General features: G+C 43.4%; 1 protein-coding gene across 4 annotated transcripts in view; it reads right to left on the reverse strand.

Moving 5' to 3' along the window:
* Positions 1–20,114, reverse strand: part of nkd1 (NKD inhibitor of WNT signaling pathway 1) — a 76,606-nt gene that overhangs the window by 31,353 nt on the left and 25,139 nt on the right. For 2 of the 4 annotated variants that reach the window (XM_035629544.2, XM_035629541.2), the window contains exons 3-5: positions 3,786–4,202; positions 1,027–1,059; positions 688–836 (exon numbers count right to left, since the gene is read on the reverse strand). Coding sequence is in view for 1 of the 4 variants with exons in the window: in XM_035629540.2 (XP_035485433.1) it covers positions 688–836; positions 1,027–1,059; positions 1,209–1,233 (207 nt within the window). In the remaining 3 variants the exon portion in view is untranslated. Of the gene's footprint in view, positions 1–687; positions 837–1,026; positions 1,060–1,208; positions 3,744–3,785; positions 4,203–5,567; positions 5,673–20,114 lie in introns of those variants that run through there. The other 2 variants (XM_035629543.2, XM_035629540.2) reach the window with 2 other exon arrangements.

Raw genomic sequence — 20,114 nt, forward strand, 5'->3', positions numbered from 1 at the left:
ACTAACCAAAGAGGCTTAAAGCTCCTCTGAAGCGGTTCCAAGAGGATTTCACCACTCGACAAGCAAAATGCACAGTGTTTACACCGGTGCCAAAATACAAAACAAGCATGACCCCTGACACTCCCCCCCCCAGCTTTCACAATCCACACTTGTCACCGAGTCTGCCACACGGCGACGCTTTCAACCGAGACTCGGCCTATTGTTACATGCAATGAGTCCCTCAGATCAGTGTGTACACAGTGGAACCAACATGGAAGCAACCTTACAATATAGAATCTGTTGTCATGAAAAAGAAACTGCAGGAGCAGCAGCAGCAGCCTGTGTTTTTTTCCAGTGCAGAGGAAACTTTCTACTCACTGGCTGATTGGTCAGGCTGTCATACCTATGCCAGTGTCTGAAATCAGCACCATCTCACTCACTGTGTGTGCAGCCCACTCGAAGAGGTTTTTGTTTTTTTCCAAAAGTCAGAGAAAAGTGAGAAAGTTAGGACGGGACTTTTGGAGACAGTGGAGCCTCGTGCGAAGAACATCTACTGCTCTGAGGAGAGCGCAGACACAAGCTCGAGCCAGCTGCGCGAGACGCGGACGAGCGCCGGGCGCGTGACGCGCGGATACTTTACGCAGAAATTTACGCGCATTTTCTTTGTGCTGCGCTACTTGCGTCCCTGGCGGACGCCGTCGTACTCACCCGGGCGGTGAAGCCGCAGCTCGCCTGGTGGTGGTGGTGGTGACAGCCCGGCCGCTCGAGGCGAGAGCTCGTGCAGTAGTACTTCTGCTTCACGAGCCAGTCGTCGATGCCCTTCCGCGCCAAGCAGGCGTTGACTACAAAGCTGTCGCCTGGGGAGAAGAAAAAAAGAGAAAAGAAGCGCAACGTTAGCGGCCGCGCAAAGACTGTTCCCCGGCTCTCGTGCTTCCCACACGAGCGCTCCATCTCTCCGACAGAGTCCCGACCCGGGGAAGCACGGAAAGTGTGTCACAGCACCAGATGAACCGTCATAATAATGATAATAATCCTGAGTGCGCTTACCTTCTGGACTCTCCCTCGGTTTACAAATAGCGGCTTGGGAGAAAGAAAGAAAGAAAGAAAGAAAAAGACACGAGACAATGAACACTGTTACTCCAAAGTATAGCAGGCGCAGAGGAACTACAACCGTGATTTTTTTTCTTTTCTTTTTACTTTTCTCCCTCTCAATAATAAAGAGAGCTTACCATGCTTGGAGTGCAGTTTACCCATTTCTATGCATCGAGTTGTAGTTGGAAAACCATCGGATGAATATATTCCCGAGAAGAAAATGATCTTAAAAAAGCGACTAAAAAGTCAAGGCTGCGGTATCCAGACGGAGGAGCGTCCGTGAGAGCAGACTGGCGCTCGGTGACGACTGGAGAGCCACACCAGCCTCGGATCCGGAGCCACCGGCAAGTCGCACGCAGGGGAACGCTCCACTTCCGGTCAAGCCCTTTCAGTGTAAAACCGCCGCCTCGGGAGACGCTCGTGAGCAGACCAGATGAAAATGAAGATAACACGTGGCCACATGCAAATGTTGTGTGCGTGTGCGCGTTGTACATAGATGTAAATATGTGCCTGCAAGTTTACATTTGAAAAACTAGACTCAGTGTGATTGATTAGACTAGTTTAGCAGCTCCACGAGATGTCAATTTCCTTTCCCTTTCAGCTTTATTATTCTGAATATTCCATGTAACAACTTCCGGGGTGGCTGGACTTTTTTCCAGCTGACTTGACGCAGCCCCCCGTTCTTGCCCCTCTTCAAAGAGGAGGAGAGGCGTAAAGGAAACCTTTGTCAGCCGCTTGGAGATGATTTACACCTCGGCTGCTGACTGTAAAAACGTCGCCGCACTATTGTCGGTGCTTCCCAAAAATGAGGACCGGGTCGCTGCAGGGGTCCCAGGACAGGACTGGTCTCTGCTCAGCTCACAGGAGTCCAGATCTGTGCTCTGTCACATTTTATTTTTAAGCAAAGAAAATAACCTGGAAGTTGTAAAAAAAACAAAACAAAAAACATTTAAATCACAAAGCATTAGCTACAGCTCAGCTTTTCCATGATTTGGAATGAATGAACAGCCTTAATAGAGCAGGACACCTTACAGTTAAGTCCCTGTTGGATCAGGGGTTGTTTTTTAATCTCCCCTCTTGATCTACAAAGTTGTTCATGGAATAAAACCATATCAGCAAGAACAAAAATCACACTGGGCTCCTTGGTCAGCGTGCATCTGTCTGTGACACAGGAGTGAGGTTTAGAAAATCACGGTCTTATTGGACTGAGGCAGCAGATGAAAGCAGGCGAAGATTCTTTTGAAGTCTTCAAATATATAATAAAAGACAGAAGCCACTGTGCCATTTCTTGCCAGGCTGCCAGCAGCTCAGTGTGACGGTAATACACACACACAGTGGGCATCCTCCTGTGAGAAAGCAGCAGTGTAGGGATAGCAATGTTTTAAGGGATACCACATGACTCTTCTAATCAACACCATGAGTTGGAAATTAATGAAACCAGATTTAGATTATTTCCACCTGTGTCATTCTACAGTTTTGGGAGAGAAAAAAATATGCATAGAAACAAATAATATTTGTAGAAACAGATAGATAAGATTTGTAACATGTTTCCTTGATTATTTTCTCCAAAAAAGGTTCATTCTCCAGTGGTGTTTAATATGAAATATATATATAGATCTATATATATGAGAAAATACAGCACTTATGCTAAATTATTATTGGTGTGTGTGTGTGTGTGTATGTGTGCGTGTGTGTATGTGTGCGTGTGTGCATGTGTGCATGTGTGCATTTTACATTTTTACCTTTAACCTTTCTTCAAGACCGTATAGTACCCAGTCCTTCACACAGCTAAAAGAATGTGGCCACATGTGATCAGATCTCAAATGGGTGCGTTCACTGGTGCACTAAGAACTGTCCACTTTGGATCAGATCACCTGAGCTGGATGTAAATACCAGGTGATACAGGGCCATAAAGAGCACATGCCAGTGTAGGAGTTTGATGCGCCGAACACTTGCAAATGTGGTCCTGTATAAATTCTGCCGTTAGGTAGCTGATAGCCAAAGGTCACAAATGCAACTATAACTGAGTTGGGATGATTACTGGGGAAAGTTAAGATTAAAAAAGCAAACTGACCCCAATTTTCAGGGCAGGATTTTTCACAGTTTGGGGACATGTCTATTCACTGGACAGATGTCCCTGATGCAGCCCTCCAGTTGGATTTTCACTAAACAGTGTTTCTGCATCCTGAATCTATCATCACATGTTGTACCAAGAGGAATCGGGCTCCCCTTTGAACTAGTCTGCCACAGACACATAGATGAGCTTGTTATTATAGCATCTCGCCTGAATTTGCTGGGAAAGAAGGCCTGTCCCTCTGACACACTTCCTGTCCTTTGAAGAAGCCAACGGAGAGATGGCTTTGCGGGGCCTATTTCCAAGATTGCCTTTGATGCCTGAGAGAGGGGAGGTGGCGGGGGCTTAAAGCCAGAGTTCCATCTCATGGCCGTGAACCCCCAAACCTCCAATCTATCACAATTGTTGTGGGGGGGGGGGGGAGGGTTGTTTTGTCTTGACACATCATGAAATCAGAGAATAAATGAGGGAAATAGTTGGCTCTTATTGAGGCATTTGTCAAATCCAGCGGAGATCTCTCTTCCCATTTCAGTTGTGTTTCTGTCTTTTTAATGCTGCAAGAGTGTCATAGCACAAAAGCTAAATTATTTAGACACCTGCCTGATTGGTGTAGGTATTTACCGATCTTGGGAGCCCCTACCTTGGTGGCCAACTCTGGCTCATTCCACCATAAATCACAGCACTCTCCCAGGAAACAGGCATCATGGGAGGGTGGGGGTGTTCAGGGGTATCGGTTTGTCTGTGTTTACGTCCTTGATGCCTGGGGAGCCCATCGGAGGAATGCTGCCTGGTAGCGCGGAGGGGGATGTGAGCATATAGAGGAGGAGAGGAGCAGCTGCTGGGCGCTTTAAGCCCAAACATGTGACTGTTGCCTTTATCTTGGGGAACAAAGGGACATAAATGTTGTAAAGGGCAGAAGACAATCGTGTCTGAAGTACAGTGTTGATTCCTGCAGTGGTCGTGACTCAGCCCATTGTGGTGGCCCAGCGTGTGATGTGTCAGGCCCAGGGAAGCGAGGAGGGAGAGGCAGCCTGGCGTGCGTGTGCCACTCTGCGCGCTGGAAGCAGATGGAAATATGTGGATTCAATATTCCTACACACACTGATATATTTTGAGCTTTTACAGCATTACACTTATTGCACATGGGCCCTTTTCTTAGTTGCAAAGTGAAGTGAAATTCAATGTCAAAGCAGACATCTTTGATGTATTCATGACAACTTGCAGGTGGAAGCCGCTGCCTTTGAGAGCATTTCATGTCCTACAACATAAAAACTATCATTTTATATGGCATCATATAGAACGGTGACAGCACAAACATAGCAGGCACGAAGTAGTTGAAAGTCTTACATTTTAAATTAGTGTCAAAATGCTGTTTGTTTGTATTTTTTTACAAATTTAAAATGCATTTAAAATGCATTTGAAATTCAGGATTGTAATTTCTAATTTCTAAGACTTATCTTTATAAGATTGCAAATCCTGCACTTTACAATATTGGTTTGTAATGTGAAATATGGGAACCATTACCATCCCACTTAAAAATTCCTTTTTATCTTAAGAGCAGCATAAAAACACTCATAACGGGGCCTTAAGCCTGCTGACATTTATTTTTTTGCAAAAAGCCTCTGCAGTAAAAACGAACGGAGCAAACGGATGTGTGGTAAACAGACACAGACTTGCAGATGTTCAGGCATGCCGCTGACTGGTAATTCTTTTCCAATGTCAAAACTCTCCACATTTAGGCCTGTATAATCAATACTTTCTGCTTCTGTACTTCTCTTTACTATCTGCACTCGGCACTGGCTGCTTTTTTTGAAGCGATGGGGGTGTAGCCCCATCCAGAACGAGGACACAATTAGTGTATTCAGCCGAAAACAGTGGGGCTCCCCCTTTGATGTGGGGATCAAATGAAGGAGCTGTGTGTTTTTGTCCAAAATGACAGGCTTGCCAGGTTTACTAATGGGTAGCTAATAGAAAGAGAGGTTTATGATGCTCATTAATTACACAGTCTGTCATGTGTTGGAAGGGTAGAATAGAAGAGATAGGGGGGAAAGAGAAAGAGAGTGGGGTGCAGCACAGGAAGCAGAGGGGAGAGTGGGGGTGGGAGTGAAAAAGGGGGCTGGGTGTGCTCTGGAAGGGGGAAATTGGAAATGAGTGGAGTGAAAGAGCAAGGGCAAGGAGAAGATCTCCTAAGAGATCCGCTCAAAACCTGAGTTGATGGAAAAGGCGAGTGAGAGAAGAAGGGAAAGAAAGGAACAGAAGGAGATAAAATAATCCTTTTCCCGAGATAAGAGCAGCCACCAAGACAGGAGCTTCAAAGAGCAGGAGACACTCTCATGGGAGCATGCCATAAACCTTTTCCCCATCTTCAGAGGAAAAAATTCAGTCCCTGATCCAAACACGCCCAAGCTCTCTCAGCACCCACCGCGCGGCAGGTGTCCGAGGCCCAGTGACTCCTGGGGTGGCGTGCACACTTCCAAGCAACGCTGCCTTTGAACTGCTCGGACTCGTGTTGAGTGGCGATGATGATCTGCACATAAGGTCCAAATGTGAATAGTTAATGAAGGGAGAAGGGGGGGGGAATCAGAGGCTGTCACTCCCACCACAGGGGAGACTAGTGATCTCTGCTATCAGCTTCAACCAGCACAACTCCTATGAACACTCAGTAGACGCAGGTTGTCATTTCAAGCTGCCACGAACAATGCCCTTGCCGACAGTAGCCTGTCCTTTGTGACAGGGTAGAGGTGGGACTTGGTGCTAGTGGATGTCAATGTGAGTTTGGGGTAAACGAGGCTGTCATTAACGCTGAGTCCGTCCAGTGACCTGTGAGGGGCCGGGCTGCTCTTGTCTCCATAAGGCCGGGCACCAGTGGGGCCACTCAGCCAGACAAGGTTTATTTAGCTAAGCTCTGCCTCTCCCACACATAGATGCCTGCGCAGCCATGGAATTCATTATCCCGGGCTGTTAACGGGCCACTGGTGTTTTGAATAGTTTCAGCAGGCTTTGAAATTGCACTCTCTACTCGGGTTCAATCACAGAGGCCACGATCAAATTGCACAAAGTGTTATATCATCTTCAGGGCGTTAGGCCCCGAGATGCGAGGCTGAGGTCCACACAGGAAAACAATGGCAGGCTAATACCTAAATATTTAGCAGCGCGTTCCACAGCGAAGAGGCCTGTTTCAGAATAACATAGCTATGGTTTGGCGCTGTGAGCCCCTCGGCTCTTGTTGCAGAAAGACTTCCTGTCCACAGACCTGTGACCTTTCACCTACAGATCCCTAGGAATGCAGGACAGTTTCTCTTCTTTGAGTGGAAAACCCAAAAATATAGACTCTTTTAGAGTTTGATATTGAGGATGTCCCGGGTCAATCACAAGTGAATCCTGTATTGGGAAACATTGTACATCTTAGTGTAAATGAAGATACCTTGTGCTGATGTAGATCACCAACATGCCGTATCCCACCACTGTAACAGCCATAGAAAAAATTGCTGGTTGACTGGAAAAATATATTACATTTCCGAACATCTCAGAGTTGGAGCAACATGGCAGCACTGGTGCTGAGGGGCTTCTGCAATTACTGGAGCTTCTAAATACGAAAGAGACTTTTAGGCAGCAGACCAGTAAACATACAGTCAATGAAGGTGGAATGATTTCGTGAGTCTATATTTCGGTGTCTTGATGTAACCAGAAATATGAAGATGGTGTTTGTCCTGCCTGCATGTACATAGTATATCCCAGGACACTGCACTTTGCACACAGTGATCAGGTACATCGAAAGAGTTGAGCATTCATTGATTTTGCTCGACAGAAAAACATATTACATGGAGCTCTTTCTGAACAAAGACTATACCAAAGAGCAGAGAGTTTTTTGACATTGTTCTCTTAGGGTGTAAAAAAAACTCTTGTAAAGCATATCATTTACCCAGACAAAGGCTACAGAGAGCTGTGAGCAGAAACAGGCATGCCTCAAGCAGCATTGTAAAGCAAGCACTTAAAATAATTTTTCCACAACAATAAAACCTTTCTGAGTTGGCTCATGGCCACCCCACAGAAATCTGCCTGTAGCCGCTTGGCAAGAAAGCAGCGAGGACGTTTCAGAAGAAAAGCAATAAGAGCAACACTAATTCTTTACTGGCTGGTTTCTACATCTATGAAATGTTTCAACGACTGTATGTTACAATGAACAAATATGTAATAAAGCCTACTGATTCCCGATATCTGCTCTCAGCCAAACACTTCAAGCCTCAACACTTGAATGTGGTGCGACTGTGATGTCAGGGCAAAGTTAGATTTCAAGTTTTCATCTTTGAGCTTTAAGGCTTCTTTCATTCAAAATAACGTTCACTGTTTTGATTATTTATGTGTGGAGGAAATATATTTTCCTTTTTTTCCTGTCGGATCCTCTTTATGGATCTTTTGTTTGCAGTGGACAACTTCACAAACTTGTACAGTAGCCCTATGAATATGCCACTGTACAAGATTGTCCTTTGCCTGCCAGCTAAAACAAAAGTTTGATGCAGGTCTACAGCCACACGAGCAGCTGTCCACAGCACAGCTTTGGGCTAAATGCTTGTGTCAGCATAGCAACAGGGTCATAATGATGTTTAACAGGCAAAATGTTTACCATCTTATTTCAGCTGAGGTGAACATCATTAGTTTTGTGTGTGTTTGGTATAAAAGTATTTGAATGAGCAAACATTTTTCACGTACTGATGCTATGAAAAGCTCTTAGTTGTTCTAATTCATCCTGAGGGGAACATGAATACAAATTCAATATCAAATCTCAGTTTCGATGCCCCCTCTGATTCAAGTTTTCAAGTGTTTTCAAGCGAGCGCTGTTGAGCCTGTGGCCACACCCACCAAATGATGTCACAATGTACTCTACACACCCTGTAGAACACCTGTACATCACTGGAGCAACACTGTAGATGTCAAGCCACCAGAGGTCAGCAAAAACAAGATTATCAGCTGGAGACTTCTGCTTCGATGATTGATAATATGTTCTCCTTTCATGAGTTTCCCGTGAGTCTGATGCTGAATTAAGGTGAAAACAAAATGTGGCTGCAAAAGAGATGTGATCGTGTTAGCCACCAGTGAAGTGTGTCACTCTCCTATTGAGAGATGCATATGTTCAGGCAGTGGCAGTTTACAGTGGGGCAGGGGCAAACCACTGCTTCCTTTGGGAGCCGATCAAACACAATCCTCAACCTGCCCGACACTTCAAAACTGACCACCCAGACGTCTGCCAGCAAGTGTTTACATGTCTACTGACTGCAAAAAAAAGGATGGATTTTCCATACACAGTTGATAAAGCTGCCTGGATTTGACAGTGTACATTCGTTGAGAGGAAACTGTCCTTCTTACTCATTGGTGACCACAGTCACAGTCTTCAAAAATGCCACAATCAAAGACACTGAATTATTGCCTGTTCCGGTAAATGAAGCTCCTCAGACTCATTTCATAATGAGAGGAGAATGTACCTTCAGGGTCACATTGAAGAGTGAAACCAAAATCAAATTCAAAGAGCCAGAATTAAATTAGTAAGGATTAGTAGTAACGAGTACTGACATATTGCTCGAGTACTGTAAGTGAGACGAGGCTGGAAAAATGATCAAATAAGAGATTGAAATGAAAAAACTTGCCAACCTCAAAAATCTTTTTAGATCCTCTTGAAGTATTTTGTTATATTATTTAGATTTTTTTTTAAAGGTCGTGATTTTTTATAATGACTATATTGTTCATTACATTTTGGACAAGATGTACAGAGATGTTCAGCACAGTTGGTGCTTGGTGTTGCTGTAAGAGGGCCGTCTGCTGAGAGGAGGGGGCAGTCATCCAGTGATGCGTTACGTGAAATGCTTTTCAAACAGTGGGTGAAATGACCCCTGAGGGCTCCACCGTCTCCTGCAAGAGGGGGCAGTTGGGTTTTCACAATAAGACAATTCATCTCTGTAATGAAGTCGTGTTCCCAGAGAAAGAAAGGTTGGCCGGTTGGATGGCTGATGGTCCAACAAGTGACTCTGAAGGTGGGGGTGGGGGTCGGGGTGGCGACAGAGGGACAGGGGACTGAGGGTCCACAGAGGCCAGTGATGTCATTTTGTTGGAGGTTGCATCTTTTGTTGCCCGCTAATAGAAAGAGAAAAAATCTGCAGTGGAGTGGGACGGGAAGGGGAGATGGTCAAAGGTGCACAGACATTTTGAGAACATGATTCAGTACTGGCACCAATAGCAATGGTGCCAGGGTTCATGCTATACAAGACCCACTCAAATACATAACTAAGATCAACTGCATTCTCAGGAGTGACCACTAGAGGGCGACTCCACTGGTTGCTAGTTTCTATATAAATATATGAGATATATGAGTACTTCTTACTTGATTTATAACATCAGTAAACATTTTCCTTTGTCTCAAGCTCTAGTTTCAAGTCCTTTTCAACACTTTTCACAACCACTTTTTTAAAAAACATTTTAAAGTAAAGACTAGGACTAAATGCTGAAAATAACCCAAGCTAGGTTAGCACCGTCAGTTGGTAAACTGTACTAACTGATACATTTCATGTATGTAAATATAAAACATAGATATACCTACATTTACAAAGGATAAAACCCTTGGTCTGTGACAGCTCTTGATGTAGGCAAATGATTTTCCAAAGATATGACATTGACTTCTTCCTCTTCTTTAAGAGAGACAAGACATTTCCCTACATCTTAATAATACAATCTGATTGAGAAAACTACTAGTATGGAACTAGCTGAACTTAGATGGTATTAAACAGTCCCATAAACCGGATAAGTATGTGCTTATTTTTCTCAGGCTCAGTTATACAGTATGGAAATAGCTAAATCTCAACTGTGCCCAGACTCAGAGAGTTCCTTCCATGGAGTCTGTGTTGTTTTCTACTTTGCAGATCTGACTTTGATGCATGATGACTTCTAGCGGACCTTCGACCTTAGAATGGCTGTGCAGCTTTAATACAAGATCAGGCATGTTATCTCAGTAAGAAGTACAAATCTCCCTCTATCTATTAAAGAAAAAAAAAAGAAAAATGGCTCAGGAGGAATCTGAGAGGGTAAAAAAAGACGTTGACACTGACCCAAAAGCAGCAACCGATATAAAAAAAAGCCATTTGTGTCGTTTCATTTTTGACACCTCTGGATTTCATATATGTACTTGGCACAGGACAACCCCAGGGTTCAACTACAAGTCAGACGGGCTGTCCTGTTTATGCTCACACAAAGTCAGTGCGAGTGGGAGGACATAGAACATCTCTCCAGTTCTTTCTCATTGGGGCCTGCCGCACATCCAGACCTCTCTCTCCCTGTGTCAGAACATCTGACATTTCCATATCCACACCCGTAACGCTGCCTCTGATAATATCCTCTGAGCCCCGGTGATGCCTTAATTTGAAGCAAAGAATCATTGGATTATTACACACACATCCACACCTCGCCAGACCCGCTGGTGGCGAGCCTGGTCACCAGTTTGTTTTCTTGAGGTCTCAGGTCGTTTGAAGTCTTTTCCCGTTTGCAGGGCTGTAATTGGGAGCAGATGATGAGGCCCCTGCGTGCCTCCATGGTGATGTCAGTTCTGGTGGAAGGAAAAGCCGCGCTGGGTGGGTGTGAGGGCTGGAGGAGGAGGGGGGGGGGGATGTATGCGGTGAGCCGGAATGTCTGACAGGCGGCGGATTCTGCAGGTCTACAGGTGGGTAGACTGGCAATTACACAGACGGCAAATGTGGAGAGAATAAAAATCCCTTGTAAAACATCTGAAGAGAAAAGTTAATGGGATGGATATTTTCCCCTGCATGACATTAAGGTGAAAATTTAAATTGTAGCGTCGTTATGCAGGTCTGGATACTGAAGAAAAGGCTTCTTTGTAATACAACATATATTAATATGCTGCACAATGTTTTTGCTGTTGATTATCTAATCAAAGAGAGAAGCATTCTTCCTCTTAGGCGTTAGCGTGGCTGCTTTTTGTTGTGCTCAGCTTGTCGAGGCGATGTGATCTCAAATGTAAATTCGCTAAGCACTTTGCTCTCATCCCGGTACAGACAAACTGTGCCCACCTAGCGCGGCCCTGACCCATTTCACTGCATGCAGGACATTTGCATGAAAGGAATGAAACTGGATGCCAAAATAAACATCAATTAAAGCTGTCAAACACCACCAAAAACAGCTGCAGCTTTGAACAGCACGACCAGCAGGCTTCAAAAGCGACGCCGTCTTTAAAGGACTGCCTCGCGTGTACCAAAGGCCAGGCCGGAATTAGCACGGCCTAGGTTAAAACGGAAATCACCTCGGCTAATGAACCGAGGAAAGATGATTTCAATAAGTCCATTAAAGGCAAAGATGTCCCCACTGTCATTTACATATATATATATATATATATATATATACAGTGCTGATTTTGGAAAGTAAACATTGTAAAATAAAAATAAAACCGGAGAGCTGAGGTTCTTGTTCACTGTACAGTTTTGTCAAGTGAAAATAAACACCTCAGCTATGAAACAGCTAAAGGTATAAACTGAGTAGACAGGTCCTCAGGAGGAGGGGAAAACCAAACAGGTATTTGTTCCCCACCCAGTGATTTTGTTGAAAGCACAAGACGAGCCACAGTGATTTGTCAATACAGTTTTTTTGTTTGATTTTAATCCATTACGGCTTCTCTCCTCTTGTCCATTTGCTCATACAGAGCTCCCATTGAGTAACTGCCATGGCTCATTACAACCTCAAAACCAAACATTTTTTTTTGCTCCGAGTATGTTCGGCCTGAGATCTTGATTCTTTTCCATGAAAGCTCACACTGCGAGACAAATACTGCTCTTGACCTTTACCAAAAAAAAAAAAAAAGGGATGTGAGAAATTGAAAAGCTTTGAATCAGCTTTAAACCGTGCTAAGGGTGCGTTCAGGGGCAGACAGGGAGGCAGTAATTTTGAGGCGAATATAAATGTCTGCTTCAAATGTTATGGCAATTGGCTGTTGAGAGATCTCAGTGAAAACCACAAATATTAAATACCACAGACAGAAAAAAGGGAAATAAAACAAAAGATAAACATACAAATGTAATTATTTCTACAAACTCTAGTACAGAATGTTTGGTACTGCCTTATAAATAATGTGCCTCTACTGTTTGTAATTTTCTTTATCAGTATCTCTTGAAAATGAAAGCAAAACATGCACAGTTGGACATCTCTCACTCTGAGACGTTTACACCATCACACCCTGCAGTTGATATTAAGCACATTCATATTCCTAATTACCTAAATAAACATCGGGTTATTGCTGTGTGTCTTATGAAAAAGGCAAAAGAGGGCCCCCCCGGACACTTCTCCGACACTGGAAAGGTAAACACATTTTTGTCCTGCCGCATGCAGAGGAAAGTGCCAGCCAAATTACCAAATTAACACTGAGCCAGTGGAACATCGCAAGAGGAGAAAATAAACGCCCCGCTACGCTTTGATCCGACGTCTCAGGGAGGAATCTTCTTGGCAAAATGTTAATCTGCCCTCTACATTGCAGATTGCACCCACCCACCCTCTAAATGTGACTGTTCTCAGCTGGTCAAGGTAATTCTGACCCACTTAGGCTGCTTTGATCCGAAACCCCTCTCAACAGATCCTCGAAACAGGAGTTCAAACCGACTTTGTCACCGCCGACCAGGGCCCCTGTGCTGAGATTCAGAGCCGAAGCCGAAGGTCTTCCAAGATGCCAGGGTTGCTGACAGCATGCAGAGTTGAAAGCACTTTCTAATTCTAACGATCAGTGCCATTGACTTGCTGCAAATGGGTTACACTCCCCCACTTTTTGAAGGGGGGGGGCTGCTCCGTGTTATACTTTAGGACAGGAACAGTTCCTCATGTGAAGTTTGCAAATGATCCTGTTTGCTCTTGTATTTCTGCTGAGACAGAATGCCAGCCTGCGTTACGTGGCCCCCTCTCGGTTCGCCTTGTTCCGGGGCAGTGAATCAGCTCCACCACAGCAGCTGTGAGGTGTCGGCAGCAAAGCAATGTCACAGCAGCGTCACAAAGGAACGGAAATGTGATTAGAGAATCAGACAAGGAGACGCAAACGCAAAAGAGGCGTTCACGGACCCTTCAGAGGTGATCTCAAAAGCCTGGAGAACTCTTCCCCGACAGCACCACTCCCTTCTCCAACTTTTTATTTTTTCAGGAATGTCTTAGCAGCACTCAGCGTTCACGTCACTCGAAAACCACGGGCTCTTTCTGTTGACTGACCTCCACATCACAGATGTCCCTTATTCAACATTTTAGACACTGCACTGACAGGTTCTACATTTTGGACTTATTTCTAATGTGAAACAAAAATGTATGTTGCGGATGTCTCATTCTTTCCCAACCACCGACATTTAAGTACAAGCAAGTCTTTGTATTTTGGAGAAAACCTTTTTGGAAGGGTCCCCTGAATATATATCAGGGGAAACACAAATTGGGAAGCAGACAGGTGAGCTCTCAGGTGGAACACAGTAACCTGACAGTCTCAATCGTTGCTCATACTTCCCTCTATCCGTAAATGCCACAATGCAAGAACTATAGCCAGCAGTAAAACAATGACCTCAAATTATAGACTGTAATTTAAAGAGGAAATCTATTGCAGATATGGGGTACAAACAGTTTTTCAGAGAATATATTAACTTGATTGGTATTAATTTTTGGTATTAATTTAGGTTAGAGGGAATAGTTTTTCACAAGAAAATGATGAAAGAAAATAGAACAGAAAAAAAGGGTAAGATTTTTTTCCCCCACAATCTTGAAGTACATTCCAGTTAATGTTCAGAGTTTAGGAGGAGCCAGGGATCAAGCCAGCGACCTTCTGCTTGGTGGACGAACCACAGCCGCCCCTAGTTGTATACAGCGCTTTGATAATGCTTTAATTAGAGGCAGATAGTTGTGCAGTAATGACTGGAAAGAAACATTACATTTACTGGAAATTACTTAGTCGCATGACTATGTACTGGACCCTTTTAAAAAAAAAAAGACAAGACAAGATTTGAGTTGCAAAAGTGTTTGTTTTTCAGTGTATGTTTTTCCTCTATTTTTAATTTAATAATATGATAAGATTTAGATTAGAAATGGGCTCGTCTGGTGCCTGATATTGACAATAGTAATGAGCATATATGTCCATATGTAGTGTAGTTATCTCCAGAAGAGTGGACTTTGTTTACTGCTACTGCTAATTCCGTTGTATGCACTCTGCAGTGCCTCCATAAACTCCTAGAATGAAATGAAAGAAGTTGTGAACATAGTGTTTTTCTTTTCACCGAGAAGAAATGTTTTTGTGTTGCCTGGGAAACAAAAAAAGTCCCCAAAAAACACACAGGATTCTGAACTCAGAGGGCTGTATTGTAACAATCTAAGGTCAGGTCCAAATCCACATATGCCAGTTTACAGGGGGGGGGAAACATCACTGTGCCAAAAGTCATGGTTCAAAAGGATTTTACTTAGTCTTGTTATTAATCATGGGTGTGTTTTGGGTGTAACATGCAATAAACCAATCAGAGTGCCATTTCCCTTCCAATTTAAAACCTTTAAAAAGCTTGGTGGCCTTGCACCTTGGAGGATTGCTATTATGATTTTGGTCTTTATTTTTAGTAACAGAGAACGCTTCTCCGCAGAGGAAACTTGAGGAAAAATCGCTGCACTCTATGGCCAATGCTATTGTTCTTTTTTCATCAAACAACCAAACATTTAGTCAGACAAGACAGGCATAATGGTCAAGACAGTAATGGCTCCATAGGCCAATTCAACTGTTTTGCGGAGCCGACTAAGTAAAATTTTTCACAGAAGGATTTAGTTAATAAAGTTGTTTATCCAAAACTTTAATAATCCACACAAAGTTACAACACTTGCACTGCAAATTTATTTGGTCCCACTATTCTCAGCTCTGGAAACCAAGAATCCAATACGACAACAGCTTGAGTTTCCCCACAGCGCTCCCTCGAGAGGGACTTCCACTTTTTTTTCCTGGGAGTGGAATGTGTCCCCGGCTCTCCGTGTGAGGAAAGAACGAAGCTTTTAACTTCCACTCAAAAATGCAAGAAATCTGCTAAGAATTTATGTTGCTCCTCTGGGTCACATTTGCACATTTGTGGCTAATGAAAAACCATTTGCTGTGTTTTTCACTGTGCTCTTGAATGAACCCCTAATGGTAATTAATAAATTCTTGGCTCACTGTGGCAATTACTACACTTCTTGGGAGAAATGAAAGAGACTGCAAACATGTTCTGCCTTAATAGCATGGCATGATATATAATGTACAGTTTATATATATATATATATATATATATATATATATATATATATATATATATATATATAGTAATAGTAATTCTATTAAAACAACGGTATGCTGCATCTGCTACACGAGAGGCTACATCAGTGGGACTACTTTAGACATGTCAACTCATTTACGCCGACATCATCCCTCGTGTCTATATGAGGAGCTAGACGGAAACACGGAGCAACACACACGCTACAATCTATCCCTGCAGCATCTAGGCAGCCATTCAACTGATTCAAACAGGGCAAAATGAATAATGGCGGCGTTTGGTGCATTTATAGCCGTGGATTCCTGCTTTGCAGGTGATGTTGTCACATCAAGCAGATCTGTGCTGTGTGGACATTCTCATCTTTCTTCTGAAAGAAATAAACAGATGTTTCTTTTGTACTTCTCTTTACTTTGTATTTGTTCATAACTACTTCAATACTACACGTTTTTTTATTAAAAAAAAAGAGATCATATTTTTTTTGTACGCTGCTAAGAAGACACCCCAGAAGATGAGTCATTGTTCACAGTCAAAAAAAACAAACATTTAACATTATTATGTTATTAAAAAAGTCAAGGACATTTCTTTGGCATTTCTACTTTTTTGCTGTATTGAAAACGTACCAAACCACGGCACCACCGTATCGAACCAAACCCTGTTTTTTTTGTGAACTATAACACCCCTAATTTGTATGTATTCCCATCGGCTGATATCAACACAATAAAAGCAAAGACCAGGTTCTTTTAGTTGACTGACTGTGCTCAATGTTGAAACATCCAAAGACAGGCGATTATAAAAAAAGTGTCTATTCTTCACTATACGCTTACATTCATGAAGAAAAAAAAAACAACTGAAAACTGTTTTATGCTAATGTCAAGCTTAATTGGCATTAGAAAAATTGCTCTGGCATACTGAGGGGCTCCAAGATTAGCCAGAAGAGAAAGAACAAGATAAAGCCTTCAAAAGGCCCATTTCAGAGGAATTATAGTGTCCTTTGAACATCATCCAACTTTTAAATACATTAGAAGCCTGTTGGCATACATGTAAATTAAGCAGTACCAAAGTGTTCCAAAGAATTCATGGTGAATCAGACCAAGGGTGCAAGGATGAAATGCAAGGGGAAAGTGTCCCAGAGGGAGACGGGGAGGAATCCTGCCATCTCCCACAAGCCTCTCTGCTCGTCCTTTCTTCTCCGTGTCCATTCTGCTGCGGGCCAAGTGGCTTAACTTAGATGAAAAGAACAACAGCGAGGCGCTCCCTTGGCAGCAGAGCCCTCACGCTGTCCAAAGTGCTAGTGATGGAGCATTGTGTGTTGCACATACAAAAGCCTGTTTAGCTGTACTAAGCGCAGAGCACCAGGGATTCCTTATTCCTCCGGCCGGCCGGCCGAACACTGGCACAGCTTGGTCAGGATACACAGCTTGGGTACAGGAATGTCAACTCCTGTAAATCATGTGCGGTGAATGGCACAGATGTAGGTAGACCTGGGCGCCTGAGGCCACAGTCCAGAACGCTTCATGAACAGCCTTCAAGTTCATCCGTCCTTCTGAATAAATTACTACCCACAAACATAATAAGACATTCTCGACCAAAAGAAAGTAGGTTTTGGGTTCTCTATGTGTCACTGGGCGCAAGAAAGAAAGAGAGAGGAGAGAGAGAGAGGGCACAGGGCTTGTCATTGTTGGAATCTGGTTGTAGCTAATGAGCTAATTCACTGAGGCAAGACTTGAAGGCTATGGATATAAGAGGCTTTTACAAAAAGAGACGAATCAGACGAAGGCGAGGCTAGAGGAGGAAGAGTTTTCTGCTGCTGCTGTTACAGCGGATGAATCAGGACGTGAGAACCAGCTCAGGTCGGTGAAGAAGAGGGATCTTTTTAAACCCTCTCAATGCCACGTCCCAGCAAATACAGAGGGCTCAGAGTTTTATGACATATAGATTATGTTGGGGACAAACATGCCATACCTGCAGATAGCAAGACAGCTTCGAATGGTTGTTTGCATTCGGTTTTGCTCCTTCTTTGATCTAAGTGGGGGTTAGAGTCGGGCTCTCATCAACAGCTCATCCAAAAAAAACGCAAAATCTGCTGACAGTTGTCAAGACAATCGACAGATGTCTTGATTTATGAGTAGGATTATCTGGGTATGTGTAACAGTGGTTACTCATTGGCAATTAGGAGGTTAAATTCACACTTCAATCCCCCAACATATACCCACCCTTCATACAGTAACTGCGGTTTAAATAAAAAAAACAGCCAGCAAATGTCAGATTGGGAGATGTGATCTTTGAAGATCAAAAGTGAACTTTTACTGTCTCTTATTTGTAAGACAAGTTATTTTTACTGAACAGCACAATGAAAGAGCGACTGAATGTCCATACTTAAGATCCAACCGTATTTGATCAATATGGTCAAGTCATCACGTCTCCGAGAGGATTTACATCTCAAAACGAACTGCGACATGAAAGCTCCGAATCTTCAAGAGAAGCTGAAGCACTTCATTTAAAGTTAAGAAGATTTAGATCTAAAGGTTAGAGAGGGGGAAAAAAATACACTCAAAGGACGACCCTCTGAAAAAAAAAAAATGTGGCCTTCACAGTGCTAAGCTGTACAAGTTCACAGCCATGGCAGGACACAGTCTGCTCCTTCACAGCCTCGGAAAGATGAAAGGGAAGATTGTCCGCTCGCTTTGATTCAGACTTGGCCAAATGAAGTCTAAAGAATGCCTGGCAAAGTTTGCTTTCTGAAACCTCAAAGTTCTTCGCCATCCTCACCCCCACTCCTCCTTTCTCCTCCTCCTATTAAAAGCAAGCCAGCAGGGAGAATTTGTACAATGTAAATTGTACAATTACTTTGGCTAGCTGTGATGCTTAGCTTTGCACCGGGATTATATTGTGTTACTGAGCCCTTTAAAGGCATCATACCTCGTTTTGTTGGAACACATGGCCAGCGGGTCCACTGAAGACTGTAAACACTCGTCTCAATGAACAGACCGGCTGTGTAGCGTATACCAATGGGGCGGAGGAGGAGAAATTAAAAGTGTAAAACAGCAGCACATCCTTCAGATGCAGGACCCTGCACAGCAGAAAGGTGACAAGATTGAAGCTGTGGCGATCTCTTTTTAAAGCGCGTGCGTAATGTTCAGTCATCGCAAGTCTCACAGAATAAAAATATTATAGACGACTTTATATGTTGTGCTGCTCTGCTGCTGATGAAGATTGTCAGTCAGAGGTGAGTTTAGTTAGTGCCAAAAAAATTGAAGGTCACTTGACATGATGGTGCAATAATTAATAATAAAATAATCGACTGCACAAAGCCTTGTCTCTGAGAATGTCATTTACCATTGACACCTGGTATTAAACCTCTGATCTGTTCTTTATCTGAATAGGGAAAAGCACGTTGTAATACAGATGTAAATGCACACAGAATGTAATTGAATCAAACTGTGTACTAAGTATAAAACTACAGCTATGAGGTGATAAGCTTATCTTAGCAAGCAGAGACTGGAAGCAAGGGAAACAATTCAAAATTATGCCAGCAGAATCGAGGAAGCGAGAACCTGATTATCTGGTTTGAATGCAAGGGCCTGTGATCATCATCATGTCATTATCCTGATGACACAGTATTATATCTGGAACATAGATACAGGCTGCATGCCAATACCTACTAAAACGAGAGCAGCACCTTTTAGTGAATGCCAAATACTGACGTGTCAGCAACTGTAGCCATCATGACTCTTCATCCAACAGCTAAGTAGTAAAGGAAGTGGTTCTGTTGTTGTAGAGCATCAACGTCCACAGCGGGAGGATAATAAGGAAACTGGATGGATCACCAAAACACCTTTAAAGGAGACATATTATGCTCATGTTCAGGTTCATAATTTTAATCTGGGTCACTACTTGAACAGGTTGCTCTAATGTTCAGAAAACGCATGTTTCCTCATACTTTCCATCCCTGCAGCTCCTCTTTTCAGCCTCCGTCTGACACTCTTGGTTTTAGTTCCTGTCTCTTTAAGGCCCCCCTCCCAATGAATATCAGTCTGCTCTGATTGGACAGCCAGCCCACTTTACTGTGATTGGTCAACTGCTGGTCTTGCTTTGAGGGTGTGCCAGACATGCCGCCAGGCGTGCTTTATTTACTTCCGTGACATTTTGATATCATGATGGTACAGAAGCATCAGCCGGACTACTGATGAGGCGTTTCAGGAGCTCCAGGAGCAGTGTTTTCTGTCCGGTAGAGGAGCTCTCTTTACCGCTGACTTTGGGCTTTTTAACTTTGCTGACCTTCTACATACACACAAAAAAATACAGTAAATAGCACACTCCAGGAATGGGAAAAAAAAAAGAAAAAGCATAATAGGTTTCCTTTAACTCAAGAGTTTGCTGTTCATTTCCCCTTGGATTCTTTTGACCATGAGTGAAGTCAACAGTTATGACAACGGTACAAGTGCAGGGTGCAAGTACGTAACAAGAGCTGGTTTCAGCAACAGTCGAGCGCACAGTTTGTCGTATAGAAGGGTTTCAAAGGCCACGCCTGCAGCTGCAGTCGCAAGAAGAAAACTTGATGGCAATTCAGTCACCGCCTGCACAGTGTAATACAGACTTTGTCACATATTCAAGTGAGACTGTGGGTCAATAGCTGAGACTGTGGGAGAAGATGTAAGCTTTTTGACAGTGTTGAAGTT

The sequence above is a fragment of the Scophthalmus maximus genome, chromosome 4 (assembly GCF_022379125.1).
Source record: "Scophthalmus maximus strain ysfricsl-2021 chromosome 4, ASM2237912v1, whole genome shotgun sequence".
In the NCBI taxonomy this organism is placed as follows: Eukaryota; Metazoa; Chordata; class Actinopteri; order Pleuronectiformes; family Scophthalmidae; genus Scophthalmus; species Scophthalmus maximus.